General features: G+C 44.7%; 1 protein-coding gene across 3 annotated transcripts in view; it reads right to left on the reverse strand.

Annotated features, from left to right (window-relative positions):
- Positions 1-771: 771 nt before the first annotated feature.
- BRAP (BRCA1 associated protein) overlaps positions 772-16,040 on the reverse strand; it is a 43,549-nt gene continuing 28,280 nt past the window's right edge. For 2 of the 3 annotated variants that reach the window (XM_016922613.4, XM_016922612.4), the window contains 3 exons: positions 13,940-14,029; positions 8,275-8,378; positions 772-3,193 (listed from right to left, as the gene is read on the reverse strand). In XM_016922613.4, the coding sequence (XP_016778102.1) occupies positions 2,830-3,193; positions 8,275-8,378; positions 13,940-14,029 (558 nt within the window). In that variant the 3' untranslated portion in view covers positions 772-2,829. The remainder of the gene's footprint in view (positions 3,194-8,274; positions 8,379-13,939; positions 14,030-16,040) is intronic. The other variant, NM_001246552.1, reaches the window with a different exon arrangement.

Below are 16,040 nucleotides of genomic sequence, written 5' to 3' on the forward strand. Positions count from 1 at the left end.
GGAAAGATGAATAATCTAGATGCTCACTATATTATTGAGGGTTTTTTTTTTTTTTTGAGACAAGGTCTGTTGCCCAGGCTGGAGTACAGTGGTATAATCACAGCTCACTGCAGTCTCAAACTCCTGGGTTCAAGCGATCCTCCCACCTCAGCCTCCCAAATAGCTGGGACTACAGGTGTGCAAGACCATGCCCGGCTAATCAAAAACTTTTATTATTATTATTTTTTTTTGGTAGAGATTGGGTCTGGCCATGTTGCCCAGGCTGGTCTTGAACTCCTGACCTCAAGCATTCCTCCCACCTCAGCCTCCCAAAGTGGTGGGATTACAGATGTGAGCCACCGCACCCAACCAAGGGGCTGATTTTTACGTTGCTTTTTAAATCAAGGCCACTTTTTTTTTTTTTTTTTTGAGATGGAGTCTCGCTCTGTCACCCAGGCTGAAGTGCAGTGGTGCAATCTCGGCTCACTGCAAGCTCTGCCTCCCGGGTTCATGCCATTCTCCTGCCTCAGCCTCCCAAGTAGCTGAAACTACAGGTGCCTGCCACCATGCCCAGCTAATTTTTTTTTTTGTATTTTTAGTGGGGATGGAGTTTCACCATGTTAGCCAGGATGGTCTCGATCTCCTGACCTCATGATCCGCCCGTCTCGGCCTCCCAAAGTGCTGGGATTACAGGCGCTGAGCCACTGTGCCCAGCCAACACTTTCTTAGATTATTAGAGACATGCTCCCAAGCAAATGTCAGTCAGAGACACACATTTCACACGGGGCAGAATAATTTCAAAGTTTGGCTATTTTAATTCAATTTCATTGTTCAAGGTAGTATGGGTATATTAAGTGGTTCATTTCCCTCCTGAAGAAAACAACTTCTGTCTGATGTGATTTTGTGAAATTCAAACATGACTCTTTGACTGTTTAAAAAAAAAAATTTTTTTTTTTTCTTTACGTATCTTGGTAAGATTTTTTTTTTTTCTGGGACATATTTTTTTTAAACCTCCAAGTAGTTTGGAAACACTTGCCTATTTGCTCATTCCTCTGGGCACAGCCTTTCAGAGCATTTATCCCACCTGTGCTGAAAAATCTGTTTTCCCAGGTGGTGGTGGGGCCACTGGATAGAAGGGATCACAGAGAAATGAGGAGTGAGCGAGCTTTGTAAACTACTTCTAATTCTCTTCATTAGTATGCTATGATCCACCCCAGCTTCTGCAAGGTCAGACATGCAAGACAAGTACTTGGCCAAAACAGCAGGATTCTAACTAGTGTAAAAATAGATTTTAAATAAAATAGAATCTCTATAGGAAAGAGAATTAGGTTATGCTTTACATTCCCACTCTTAAGATATCTGTATATATAAGTCCAAGAGAGACTCAAAGAGTTGGTCTGCCCTAAGTAAAAATTAAGAATGTCTGAGTACATTCATTTTGCAACATTACATGTAAAGTTTTTTGGGAAATGCTGCAGCACATCCCACAAAAACAGATGGTGATTAGTGATACAGTTGATGTGCTAACAAGTAACATGTAAGACATTTAGGTCAAAGGGGATGAGGCCTAATTACAGGCTAAAAACCTATTCTGAAATGTGATCATTTGAAAACCTGTGGCTAATTATAAAGCAAAAACTAAAATCTCCTGTTTAACAATACATCTTACTAACCTATCCCTCTACCTCTTCAAGAAACTAAATTCCAACACAGGTCTTATTTTAAGTTTGCTCAATTACTGCAGGTTATGAATTATTTGACATTTATGGTTCCAGAGAGAGTACACAGCCCCTCTGTTGGCCCACACAAGCGTTATATGACTGTTCTAAAGGGGGCTCTGTTGAAATTCTAATTTTAGGATTTAGAAACAGCTTTTGGTTATATCTTGAAAGTGTAATTGAAAATCTGCCCAAGCTCCCTCTAGCTGCAACCTGAACATGCAGCCCAATATTTTGTAAACATTTAGAAAATACTAAACCCAACAAAATACACAATTAGCTAGTCAGAGGCCTCACTCTACATTTTCACACGGATGAGAAATCTCCCCACTTAGTCTTGCTAGATGCTAGGATACCCACTCTGAGATTTGAGTTTGGGAACAGCCATTAAGCCTCCTCCTTAATTGCGGTTCATAATGACGTATGAAGTCACCAAAAATAAACAGTGGAGCTGCCACCATTTTTCCTACACTGAGTCTACCCAATGTGCCCCGGGTTGTTTGTTTTTCCTGGCTGGCCCCAGAGCAAGAAGAGATGACTGCTGGTAAAGAGCCAGGGCCTGGTTTACTACCAGGCCTCTTTTCAGATAACATTCAAGCAATTCTTCCACTCCCCAAAGGAAGGGGGAGATGATAATGATATGACACTATTGCTAGGGAATTTTCATAACTCCTTAATAGCCAATGAAAACCTCTCTTTAAAGCAGCTGTTATGACCTCAGAGAGGTCTGGTGCTTTAGTGCTAGATAACCTTACCTTTGAGGTTACAAGAAATAACTTAACATCTTAAACCTACCCCAGAACTGAATGTCAAATACGCCAACTCCATAAATACAATGGAAAAATGCACAGCAGAGTTGGGGCTTCTACCAAGCAGGAAGGCAAAATGGTCATTAGAATGTGAGGTTAGTGAACTCCTAAGACCTTTTCGAATGCAGCGCCTTTCTATCAGCTCTCCAGTCAGCACCCTTTACATTCACTACATCACACACTAGCAAATGAAAGAGCCAAACAACTGTGGCTTGATCCTCACTTGTACTTATTAGGGCCCACCCTCACATTTAGCTGAAGGTCCCAGCACACTCTCACAGTGTCAGGGAGAACAGTCTCAGGGATGTCTGTTGCTCTGAAGGTCACTTGCCCCTCTTGCTGCGGCCCTTCCTGGAGGGCAACTTCCCACTGCCCCCCGAAGAGGCAGGGCTCGAGGCTGAGGCCATGGCGATGTTGATCTGTCCCTCCTGGATTTCCTGCCGGGTCTCGGCAGGCAGATGGTTGATCTTCTGCTGTGTCTCCAGGTAGAACATGACGTCACGCAGCTGCTCCTGGATCTCGGTGATCTGCAGATCTTTTTGGTCACAGGTCTCCTTCAGCACCCTCTCCTCCTCTTTTAGCTTGTTCTGCAGGAGGACTTGGTTGGCTCGCAAACACTTGTTCATTTCCTGCTCCTCTTTGAGCTCGTTGGTGAGTTTGGCCACTTTTGTGTTTAGCTGAGTGCACCTTTTGAAAAACAAAGGAAGACAAAAGCACATTTTTCATTTGCTGACACAGTCCCCTTTCTGCTCTGGGATTGAACAGAGAAACCATGACCTCAGAATCCCTTTAGGACAGACCCCTTTCTCCCATGGTGAGGGAGAATGGTTTTCTGCCATCACAATCAGCTATGCAAAGCAAGAATTTTGCTCTACTTAACACAAGTGTATTTTTTTTTGAGACGGAGTTTTGCTCTTGTTGCCCAGGCTGGAATGCAATGGCACGATCTCAGCTCACTGTAACCTCCATCTCCTGGGTTCAAGCGATTCTCCTGCCTCAGCCTCCCAAGTAGCTGGGATTACAGGCACCTGCCACTATGCCTGGCTAATTTTTGTATTTTGAGTAGATATTGGGGTTCGGCATGTTGGCCAGGCTGGTCTTGAACTCCCAACCCCAGGTGATCCACCTGCCTCGGCCTTCCAAAGTACTGGGATTACAGGCATGAGGCACTGCGCCAGTCCACAAGTGTATTATTTATTTATTTATTTATTGAGATGGAGTCTCACTCTGTTGCCCAGGCTGGAATGCAGTGGCGTGATCTTGGCTCACTGCAACCTCTGCCGCTTGGGTTCAAGCGATTCTCCTGCCTCAGCCTCCTAAGTAGCTGGGATTACAGGTGCCTGCCACTGTGCCCAGCTAATTTTTGTATTTTTAGTAGTGACGGGGTTTCACCATCTTGGCCAGGCTGGTCTGGAACTCCTGACCTTGTGATCCACCCACCTTGGCCTCCCAAAGTGCTGGGATTACAGGTGTGAGCCACAGCGTCCAGCCCACAAATGTACTTTTAAGACACTTTTTTTTAAGCATCAGAAAGTTTTCAGTAGCAGAAACTATTCTGTGACTGACGGTAAAAATTCTACTGCTTCTTTGTTTTGCAGTCAGTGGTTAAATAGGTGCCTTCGAGATGATAGCTGTGATAAGGAAGTTATGAGGAAAAGTGGCATTCTTGGAGAGTCAAGTACTCTGACTTCATTGCATTTGCTGAAGGGGAAAAAAAGGGCACTTATTCTAACCAAAGGGCTTTAGACTTGGGAGTGCCCTATTCTTGATGTCCAGTCTTACTCATAAGTAAAGAATTGCAAATGAAACCACCATTTGAGGCCAGGTGCATTGGCTCATGCTTGGAATCCCAGCACTCTGGGAGGCTGAGGCGAGAGGATCGCTTCAGTAAATGAAACAGGAAATGAGTTCAAGACCAGCCTGGGCAACAAAGTAAGACCCTGTCTCTACACAAAATCAAAAAACTTAGCCAGGTGCAGTGGCGTGCACCTGTGGTCCCAGATTTACAGGAGGCTGAAGCTGGAGGATTGCTTGATCCCAGCAGGTCAAGGCTGCAGTGAGCTGTGTTCATGCTACTGCACTCCAGCCTGAGTGACAGAACGAGACCTTGTCTCAAACAAACAACCCATACCATCTGAGACCCAGCAGAGTGGCTCATGTCTGTAATCCCAGCACTATGGGAGGCAAAAGTGGGAGGGTCACTTTGAAATCAGCCCGGTCAACATAGCGAGACACCGTCTATACAAAAGAAAAATTAAAAAACTAGCTGGGTGTGGTGATGTGCACTTGTAGACCCAGCTACTTGGGAGGCTGAGGCAGAGGACTGCTTGAGCCCAGGAATTTGAGCCTGCAGTGGGCTGTGATTGCATCACTGCACTCCAGCCTGTCTGACAGAGTAAGACCCTGTCTCAAAAAAACAACAACAAAAACCAAAAACACTCACACACAAAAACCACGAACAAAAAAACCCCACTATTTGAGATACTATTTTTATGCATCAGAACACCCAAGAGCTGAGACATGAGAAAAGCGGCACTTACACACTAGCACTGGAGCATGAACTGGTATAAACTCTTTCGAAGACAACTTGGCAATATCTATAAAAACAAAAAATTTGGGCCAGGCACGGTGGCTCACGCCTGTTATCCCAGCACTTTGGGAGGCCGAGGAGGGTGGATCACGAGATCAGGAGTTCAACATCAGCCTGGCCAACATGGTGAAGCTCCATTTCTACTAAAAATACAAAAATTAGCCGGGTGTGGTAGCGTGTGCCTGTAATCCCAGCTACTCGGGAGGGTGAGGCAGGAGAACTGCTTGAACCCTAGAGGCGGAGGTTGCAGTGAGCCGAGATCGTGCCACTGCACTCCAGCCTGTGTGACAGAGCAAGATTCCGTCTCAAAAATAAATAAATAAATAAATAAAAACAAAAAATTTGCATGCCCTTTGACACAGCTATTTTACTTCTAGGAATTTATACCACAGAATAGATATACTCAGGATTAGGCAAAAAGAGACATGGAGAAAGATGCTCATTACAGTATTGCTTATAGTAGTGTGAGATTTGACACAACTTGACACAATCAATAGGAACCTGGTCAAAATTATTATGGCAGGCCAGGTGCAGGGCTCATGCCTATAATCCTAGCATTTTCGGAGGCCAAGACAGGATCAAGGAGGAGGATCACTTGAGGCTAAGAGTTCAAAACCAGCCTGGGCAATATGGCAAGACCCCGTCTCTACAAAAAAATTTTAAATTGGGCAGACATGGTGGCACACACCTGTAGTCCTAGCTACTCAGGAAGCTCAGACTAGGAGGACCACTTGAGCCCAGTAGCTGGAGGTTGCAGTGAGCTATGATTACGCCACTGTACCCTGGCCTAGGCAACACAGCAAGACCTTATTTCAACAACAACCACCACAACAGAAATCATTATAGTACATCCATACAATTAAACAGCATGCAGATGTTATAAAGATCAGGATAGATTTAGATGTGCTGGTATGAAAAAAAATCCAAAAACATATTTTATCAAAAAGAATACCTAGATTCTATTTTTGCAGAGAAAAGATTATGCATGTGAGATATTTATGTGGGCAGAGCTAAACATCTAGAAGAAGAAATATTCACTGGTACTGGTTAATAATGGTTAACACTAGATAGCAGGATCTAGAGGGTGAAAAAGAACTTCCAGTTTTTGCAGGGTGTGGTGGCCCATGCCTGTAATGGTAAAACAGTCTCTGCAAAAAATTAGCCAGAGGCCAAGCACGGTGGCTCACGCCTGTAATCCCAGCACTTTAGCGGGCAGATCACCTGAGGTCGGGAGTTTGAGACCAGACTGACCAACATGGAGAAACCCTGTTTCTACTAAAAATACAAAATTAGCCAGGCATGGTGGTGCATGCCTGTAATTCCAGCTACTTGGGAGGCTGAGGCAGGAGAATTGCTTGAACCCCGGAGGCAGAGGTTGCAGTGAGCCGAGATCACACCATTGCAGCCTGGGCAACAAGAGCGAAACTCTGTCTCAAAAAAAAAAAGAAAAAAAGAAAAAAAAATTAGCCAGGGGTGGTGGTGCACAGCTGTAGTCCAGTTACTTGGGAGGCTGAGGTGGGAGGATCACCTGAGCCTAGGGAGGTGGAAGATGTAGTGAGCTGGCCAAACACAGTGGCTCACGCCTGTAATCCCAGCACTTTGGGAGGCTGAGGAGGGTGGATCATGAGGTCAAGAGATCGAGACCATCCTGGCCAACATGGTGAAACCCCGTCTCTACTAAAAATACAAAAATTAGCTGGGTGTAGTGGTGTGCTCCTGTAGTCCTAGCTACTCGGGAGGCTGAGGCAGGAGAATCACTTGAATCCGGGAGGCGGAGGTTGCAGTGAACTGAGATCGCTCCACTGTACTCCAGCCTATTGCGCCACTGCACTCCAGCCTGGCGACAGAGCAAGACTCTGTCTAAAAATAAAGATGGGCTGGGCACGGTGGCTCACGCCTGTAATCCAAGTACTTTGGGAGGCCAAAGCGGGTGGATCATGAGGTCAGGAGATCGAGACCATCTGGCTAACACGGTGAAACCCCATCTCTACTAAAAATACAAAAAAATTAGCTGGGCATGGTGGCAGGCACCTGTAGTCCCAGCTATCGGGAGGCTGAGGCAGGAGAATGGCGTGAACCCGGGAGGCGGAGCTTGCAGTGAGCCGAGATCGCGCCACTGCACTCCAGCCTGGGCAACAGAGCAAGACTCCGTTTCAAGAAAAAAAAGAAAAAAAAAAAAAAGATGTAGTGAGCTAAGGTTGTGCCACTGTACTCCAGCCTGGGTGACAGGGAAAGACCCTGTCTCCAAAAAAAAAAAAAAAAAAAAAAACCCGTCCGGTTTTTACTTTGTATTCTTTAACACAGTTGTTCAATTTGTTAGGGTGCTGAAAGTATAGGGTAATTTTTAATTTTTACTTCTATTAATTTTGTAGTGTTGTTTTTACAATAGCTTAACAAAATTTTATTTTTGTTGAGACAGGGTCTCGCTGTTGCCCAGGCTGCAGTGCAGTGGTGAGATGTTGGCTCACTGCAGCTTCTGCCTCCCAGACTCATGTGATCCTCCTACTTCAGCCTCCTGAATAGCAGGGACTACAGGTATGCGCCACCATGCCCAGCTCATTTTTGTATTTTTAGTGGAGATGGGGTTTTACCATGTTGTCCAGGCTGGTCTTGAATTCCTGGGCTCAAGCAACCTGCCTGCCTCAGCCTCCCAAAGTGCTGGGATTACAGGTGTAAGCCACCATGCCTGGCTGGTAATTTCAATCAGTAGCAACTATCTTCCCAAATAACAGTAAATAAGGAATGTTATCGCCATGCTGTTCATGAGTTTTTTGCTCCATATTCAACCTCTCTTGCCTTTAACTCCTGCCCAAGGCCACAGCATAGAACATCTCCAGCTTAGACACAGTCTCATTCCTAACTGCCAGTTCTCAGCCACAATGGCTCAAAGAAGCCGAAGGCTCTGGATGGAAGAAAATTGCTTTCCACAGGCAAAAATGGAAGATATCTGCACACACTGCAAGTGCACAGACATCAGAAGAGAGCACTGCATTCCACATGGCATCCATCTGGTATGAAACCCTGCATTTTTTAATAAACGAGAAGCCTGTTCCATATATAGGGAGACTCCTGAAAACCTGGTGATACATATATTTGAAAATGAGGGTGTTTCCATAGGAATGAAAGAAACTGTCTGTTTATAGAGCCTGTTAAAACAGAATAGACCGATTATACCTACTTTCTTTCCACAGACTGCTTTTCTTTTAGGAGATCATTTAGTTTGTGCTCTAGATTATCACACTTCTCAATTGTTTCTTTAAACTTGGTCTTCATGTTGTTAATCTGAAAGAGCAAAGAGAAATCAGATTCATTTCACAAAGGTAATGTGGTGTGCTCTTTGGGACCAACATAATATTTTTCCCCCCAATTATCTGTATATAACTTTGACAAACCAAAATTAGAGAAGGTGAGATATGGCAGTTTCCAGGCAGGGGAAAAAAATAAAGAAAAGGTGAGGTAATCATTTGAAAGAATTTCTGTAATAGGATTAAAAATGCTGGGAAATCTTTTTTTTCTTTTTTTGAGCCAGAGTCTCGCTCTGTCGCCCAGGCTGGAGTGCAGTGGGATGATCTTGGCTCACTGCAACCTCCCGCTCTTGGGTTCAAGCAATTATCCTGCCTCAGCCTCCCAAGTAGCTGGGACTACAGGTGCCTGCCACCACGCCCGGCTAATTTTTGTATTTTTAGTAGAGACAGGGTTTCATCATGTTGGCCAGGCTGGTCTCGAACACCTGACCTCAGGTGATCCACCTGCCTCGGCCTCCCAAAATGTTGGGATTACAGGCGTGAGCCACCGTGCCCGGCCTAATTTTTCTATTTTTTAGTAGAGATGCCACGTTGGCCAGGCTGGTCTCAAACTCCTGACCTCAAGTGAGGCTTGCCTCGGCCTCCCAAAGTGCTGGGATTACAGGCATGAGCCACTGCGCCTGACCTAATTTTTGTATTTTTTGTGGAGACAAACATTGGTAATCTAAGAAACTTGTGACAGTTGACTCTAGTTGTTTATTTTTTCCAATTCACAATATTTTTTTCATGTATCATGAAGCCACATGGAGTATAAGCAGTCCATGTTCTTTTGAGTCTATTTATAAAAACAATATACATAGACTAATTCATATTACACAGCCTTAAAAACATAAGAGAATTAAAAAATTCTGATGTATAACATATCAGACGGCAGCCATCCTAGCCCAGAGTATGTTGGAGTCTGGCTAGGTAGATACTGGATCCACTCCTGTGTGAAGATCTGCGAACTTGGGAATTTCCTCAACTCCACTGGTCTAAGGACACCAGCAAAAGATTTGGTGGGAAGGCAAAGTCAGGAGGCTGGGTGAACCACAAGGCAATATAACAGGAACTGAAAGTGGCTGAGAATTTAAGTCATACAGCCCAGGGATCAGCTAGACCTTTCTTTTTAATCATTTTCCATACAGCCTGCCTAGCAAGTCTCTAATAGCACTAGCTTTAATAATAATAATAATAATAATAATAATTAATAATAATAATAATAGGCCGGGCATGATGGCTCACGCCTGTAATCCCGGCACTTTGGGAGGCCGAGACGGGTGGATCACGAGGTCAGGAGTTCAAGACCAGCCTGGCCAAGATGGTGAAAGCCCGTTTCTACTAAAAATACAAACATTAGTCGGGCACAGTGGCAGGCGCCTGTAATCCCAGCTACTCAGGAGGCTGAGGCAGGGAGCGGCTTGAACCAGGGAGGTGGAGATTGCAGTGAGCCAAGATCACACCACTGCACTCTAGCCTGGGAGACAGAGCAAGACTCCATCACAAAAAAAATACAATACAATAAAAATAAATGTTTTGTTCAAATTAACTTTATAGCCAACCTCCATTGGAAGAACATGGAAGAAAGATTTCTTTTCTTTTCTTTTCTTTTTTTTTTGAGACAGAGTCTTCTTCTGTCACCCAGGCTGGAGTGCAATGGCGCTATCTTGGCTCACTGCAACCTCCAACTCCCGGGTTCAAGCGATTCTCCTGCCTCAGCCTCCTGAGAAGCTGGGACTACAGGTGCATGCCACCACGCCCAGCTAATTTTTGTATTTTTAGTAGATACGGGGTTTCACCATATTGGCCAAGCTGGTCTTGAACTCCTGACCTCATGATCTGCCCGCCTCGGCCTCCCAAAGTGCTAGGATTACAGGCATAAGCCACCACGCCTGGCTGGAAGAGAGATTTCTAAATGTACTTCTCTGTCATAAAAATCAAAATAGATTTAAAATCGCTCAAATTCTAGTTAGGTATTAATTTTCTCTTCAATATTATTTTAAAATAACAGAGCACTAGATCCTTTTGAAATTTTCTTCTAAACTGACTCCTGTCAGTTTAAGGAAGTTGAAAGGACAGAAATTACTATCCTAAGGAACCAAACTGTACATGTCTTGGACAGTAAAGATACTTAAGCCAAACACATTTAAATCAAGATGAAAATATAAAGGTAACCCTAAAAAGGTTGGTTGGTTTGTTTTTTGAGATGGAGTCTCACTCTGTCGTCCAGGCTGGAGTGCAGTGGTGCAATCTCGGCTCACTGCAAACTCCGCCTCCTGGGTTCATGCCATTCTCCTGCCTCAGCCACCTGAGTAGCTGGGACTATGGGCACCCGCTACCACGTCCAGCTAATTTTTTGTATTTTTAGTACAGACGGGGTTTCGCTGTGTTAGCCAGGATGGTCTCGATCTCCTCACCTTGTGATCTGCCTGCCTCGGCCTCCCAAAGTGTTGGGGTTACAGGCATTAGCCACTGCGCCTGGCCAAAAAGGTTCTTAATATTGCTACAGACAAATGTTAACAACGATTTAAATTAGTGCTTACTAAAACATTTCTGGTCCAGTGCCATGGCTCACGCCTGTAATCCCAGCCCTTTGGGAGGGCCGTGGCAGAAGGTTTGCTTGAGCCCAGGAGTTGGAGATCAGCCTGGGCAACATAGTAAGATTCCCCCATCTCTCTCTCTTTTTTTTTTTTTTTGAGATGGCGTCTCGCTCTGTTGCCCAGGCTGGAATGCAGTGGCATGATCTCAGCTCACTGCAACTTCCGCCTCCCTGTTCAAGTGATTCTCTTGCCTCAGCCTCCTAAGTAGCTGGGACTACAGGCACGTGCCACCAAGCCTGGCTAATTTTTTGTATTTTTAGTAGAGATGGGATTTCACCGTGTTAGCCAGGATGGTCTCAATCTCTTGACCTCATGATCCGCCCCGCCTTGGTCTCCCAAAGTGCTGGGAATTACAGGCGTGATCCACTGTGCCCGGCCGACCCCCCGATCTGAATAAAATTTTTTTTTTAAATCAGCCAGGCACAGTGGCACCCTCCTGTGGTCCCAGCTACTAGGGAGACTGAGGTGGGAGGATCGCTTGAGCATGAGAGGCTGAGCCTGAGGCTGCAGTGAGCTGTAATGGTGCCACTACATTCTAGCCTGGGCAACAGAGTGAGATCTTATCTCAAAAAACAAATGAAAAATTCTGATCATTAGCCCACAGTAAGAAACACCCATGACACACACAAAAGTGAAATGAGTTTCACAAAACAATATTAATTGTACTACACCTTAATATTTACATTTACACTATTTTATCTAATAAAAATGCTAGTTGTGGTCCACCAAACTCATTTTACAATCCACAGCTGGAAAAATACTGATTAAAATGGAGCTAGACATCCACAAGAAAAGATATACTTTTAGAGGAGGTCACCTTATGACTGCCTCTGCCCACCATGTGTTCCTCATACATGGCCATGAAAACTAAGAACCTTTGAATGTCTGTGAGCTTCATCTTCTAGAATAGGCTGTGCTCACATGCTGTAATAACGGCACTACCTAAGGCACTGGGGGAAAGAAACAGTGTTTATAACTGAAGCCCACAATGAATTTCAACCTTGATCCACACCCCTCCTCCACATCAACAGAAGGCCCACAAACAAGAATCTCTGTCAGTGAAACCCAGGGTCCGGGTTACTGTTTCTCCCTGAACATGTTCTACTGCTGGGGGTGCTAACGGACAAGGGACTGGCCAAAAGGAGGACCGTGGCAGAACAAAAGGCTTGCATCATCCATTAACTTATGGATAAATGACATTTGTTACTAGAAAACAAAAGCATCCTTTTAAGCACCCCAAGCGTTTTATTTAGAGCTGCTCTGGCTTCCATTTTACCCTGACCTAAAAGCAAACATAAGTTTCAGTGTTTCGTTTTCCTGTCCCTTGACTTGCTTTTCAATCCTAGAGGGCAGAGAGAATCCTAGAGGGCAGAGAGAATCCTGAGCTTAGCTCTCAAGGGTCTGGATGAAGCACTTGAGGTAGTCACACCGGTATATCCCGTGGAAAAACCCATGAGTGCAGCTGCAGTGGAGCTGCCAATGCACTTCCCGTGAGCCAACTTCACAGTACGCGGCAGCGACCTGCGCTCTGCTCCATCAAGAGCATTGGGAGGCGGTCCTCCCTGCACATACTCTAATCAAGGCCTATTCAGAACTAGTAAAGTCAAGTGACCTTGAGTGCCACTGGAAGGGCACATGCATTGATTAGAAGGCTCTTGTAAGAATTTCATCAATAACTTTTAACTGCAGATCATTTTAAAACTGACTTTTTTTTTTTTTTTTGGAGACAGAGTCTCGGTCTGTTGCTCAGGCTGGAGTGCAGTGGTGCAATCTTGCTTGGTTCACTGCAACCTCTGCCTCCTGGGCTCCAGCAATTCTCCTGCCTCAGCCTCCTGAGTAGCTGGGATTACAGGCGCCTGCCACCACGCCCGACCAGTTTCTGCATTTTCAGTACAGATTGGGTTTCGCCATGTTGGCCAGGCTGGCCTCAAACTCCTGACCTCAAGTGATCTGCCTGCCTCGGCCTCCCAAAGTGCTGGGATTACAGGTGTGAGCCACTACACCTGGCCTAAAGCTGATGTTAAGCATTAATTTTTACAGACCTTGATTTTGCCCACTTATGGCATATCCAGAAACTGGGGCCCATGGCCCTGCCTGCTAAGCTCCAGGATATTCCTAGCCACCTCAGAGGTGGGCCCCAAGCCCAGCTCTGTACTGCCTATCTGAAGGCCCAAGGATAGGGGGGGACTCACAAGGTTACTAAAGTAATCATTGAGAAATTTTACAAGATTTTATTTCATACTAAGGGAATCACTGAATTACAAACACTGTCCCTAGGTCCAAAGAAAGGTTCCTAGAGCCATAATTATACACAATTATACACAGATGCTTACTAGTTTTCAGACTACCTTCTTTGGAAGTCACAGGGTTCCTTGCACATACTGGAGACAGAGCTCTGGGCCTTCCATCTGAGTTTCCACCAAAATCATACCACTTTTTAATTTTGCTAAAGCAGTGAATGGCATCTTTTTTAAAGGACTATTTTGTTAAAATTTGAAAACTGCTGCCCTAGACCTTCAGGGTGAATAATGAAGTGCCAGTATCTCTGCCCAATTTTATTTCCTTCCATTTAGAAAGGCTCTGCGCCATTTCATTGCCTTAGAAGTTCATGTTTAGCTCCCAAAGGCAGCGGTTCCCAAGTGCCTGACTCAAATGACAAACCCTCATGTAGATACTTCTATGTTTTTAGTGGAACTTCACAAGGCACTAGAAAACCAGACTGAGGTTTAAAAAAAAAAAAAAAAAGCAAACAAAACCCCCTAAGACCCCAAAATATCAAAACAGTCAAGCCTTTAAATCCAAAGTTTCTTTTTAGTGGCAAAACAGTTCTCCACCTATTACCCGCCTGAGAAGGGAAGATGGTAAGATTCCTCTTTCCCTGTACTCTGCCTTCTACACCCCCCATCAGAGTGCCCTGCCATGTGTCATTTCCGCAGTCACCCAAACCAAACAGACTTACTTCCTCTGCTGTGTCCTTCTCTATCCGAACTATCTTGTTTTCCCAGTAGATTCGCTGAGATTCCAGCTGGCTTGTTAGTAAATATGAATACTAGAAACATAGAGAATAAAGACCAAAATATAAGTCACTGTTGTCAGCCTCTGAAATCCAATTTAAAAATCTGATATTTAATGATCCACAGAAAACTAAAACTAACCAACAGAATGTATATTTACGCCCTGGTTCTACTCTACTCAATATATACTGGACCAGGGGACACAAATGACATTATGCTTCTGTCTTCCTGGGGCTTACAATCTAGTCAGAATAAATGTACTTATAAAAACCTTTATTCTGGTCAAGCTGACTTTAAGAAGAACCACAGTGATTTTAAATCTATGTATAATTCAAATAAACTTACCTGTCTCCCTGACCCCATGAAGCAGTCCTGTCCCATCCTGTCCCACCCAGCACTTGAGTCAGGCACCCCCTGACTGATAGCACTGTGCCTATCAGTAATAGCACTCAGGACAGCAGCACTTCATCACCAGTTTACCTGCCTGTCTCCCTGACTGGACTGTGAACTCTTTGAAAGCAAGGGTTATATCTCTACTGCTGTATTTCCAGTGCCTGGCACATGGTGGATGTCGAGAATTGTTTGCTGCATGACTGCATGAATGAATGAACAGTGCTGTGTAACCACAGGGAAGGGACAGATGGCGTATGACAGTAAGATGTGAGAGAAGGCGAGATTTGAGAGGGTGCTGACAGATAGAAGAAGAACAGATAAAGACAGAGATCCGAGTCCAGAGAACTACTTGACCGAGACAGAGCTGTGGACATTAGAATCTCTTCAGAAATGAATGAGTAACACTAATGAGGCTGTTGTAACACTAATGTGCCAGGTTAGGAGATATGGCGCCAGTGGAAGGCTTTGGGGTATTATAATATTGACAAATATGGGCAATGGGGAACCCAAGGCCAAGGAGTGGCAAGGTCACATCTCCATTTTGGAAAAACCATTCTAGAAGACTAGAAGAGATATAAACATGTCTGCAGGCTACAGAGAGGGCAAGGAGAAGAACATCTATGCTACTGAACCCTAAGCTCCATGAGAGCAGGGAGTTTGTTCAATACTGTGTTTGCAGCACTAGCACCAGTGGCTGACAGCAAACATTTTTCTTTCTTTTTTTTTTTGTTTAAAACTGGGTCTCATTCTGTTGCCCAGGTTGGAATGCAGTGGTGCAATCACGACTCACTGCAACCTCAACCTCTTGGGCTCAAGGGATCCTCCTGCCTCAGCCTCCTGAGTAGCTGGAACTACAGGTGCATGCCACCACACCTGGATAATTTTTTTTTTAAATTTATTTTTAGTGGAGACAAGGCCTTGTTATGTTGCCGAGGCTGGTTTCAAACTCCTGAACTCAAGCGATCAAGCCTTGCCCTCCTGAAGTGGTGGGATTACAGGCATAAGCCACCATGCCTGGCCAATAAATATTCCTTTCTTTTTGGAGACGGAGTTTCGCTCTTGTCGCCCAGGCTGGAGTGCAATGGCGCCATCCGGGCTCACTGCAACCTCCGCCTCCCAAGTTCAAGCGATTCTCCTGCCTCAGCCTCCCAAGTATCTGGGATTACAGGCGCCCACCACCACACCCAACTAATTTTTGTATTTTTAGTAGAAGTGGGGTTTCACCATGTTGGCCAGGCTGGTCTCAAACTCCTGACCTCAGGTGATCCACCCACCTCAGCCTCCCAAAGTGCTAGGATTACAGGCATGAGCCACTGTGCCCGGCCAGTATTTCTTGTATGAATAGAATGCATGTACATACTTAATGTGGAGGATTTACTAATTCTAAATACTTAAAAGTGTTTGATCTTTTTTTATTAATACAATGATTTATTAATAACAATATAAACCTCATTTTAGGCCATTTTACTATCAGACCTTTAAGAGTCTTGAAATGAGCAAGTTTTCAAATGTCCACTTCCTCCTAAGATTAAGGTATGTTCTAAAACAACATTTTTTGAAATTTATATAAAACATGACTCGTGGCCGGGTACGGTGGCTCATGCCTATAATCCCAGCACTTTGGGAGGCTGAGGCAGGCAGACCACGAGGTCA

This window comes from Pan troglodytes, chromosome 10, assembly GCF_028858775.2.
Source record: "Pan troglodytes isolate AG18354 chromosome 10, NHGRI_mPanTro3-v2.0_pri, whole genome shotgun sequence".
Classification (NCBI taxonomy): Eukaryota; Metazoa; Chordata; class Mammalia; order Primates; family Hominidae; genus Pan; species Pan troglodytes.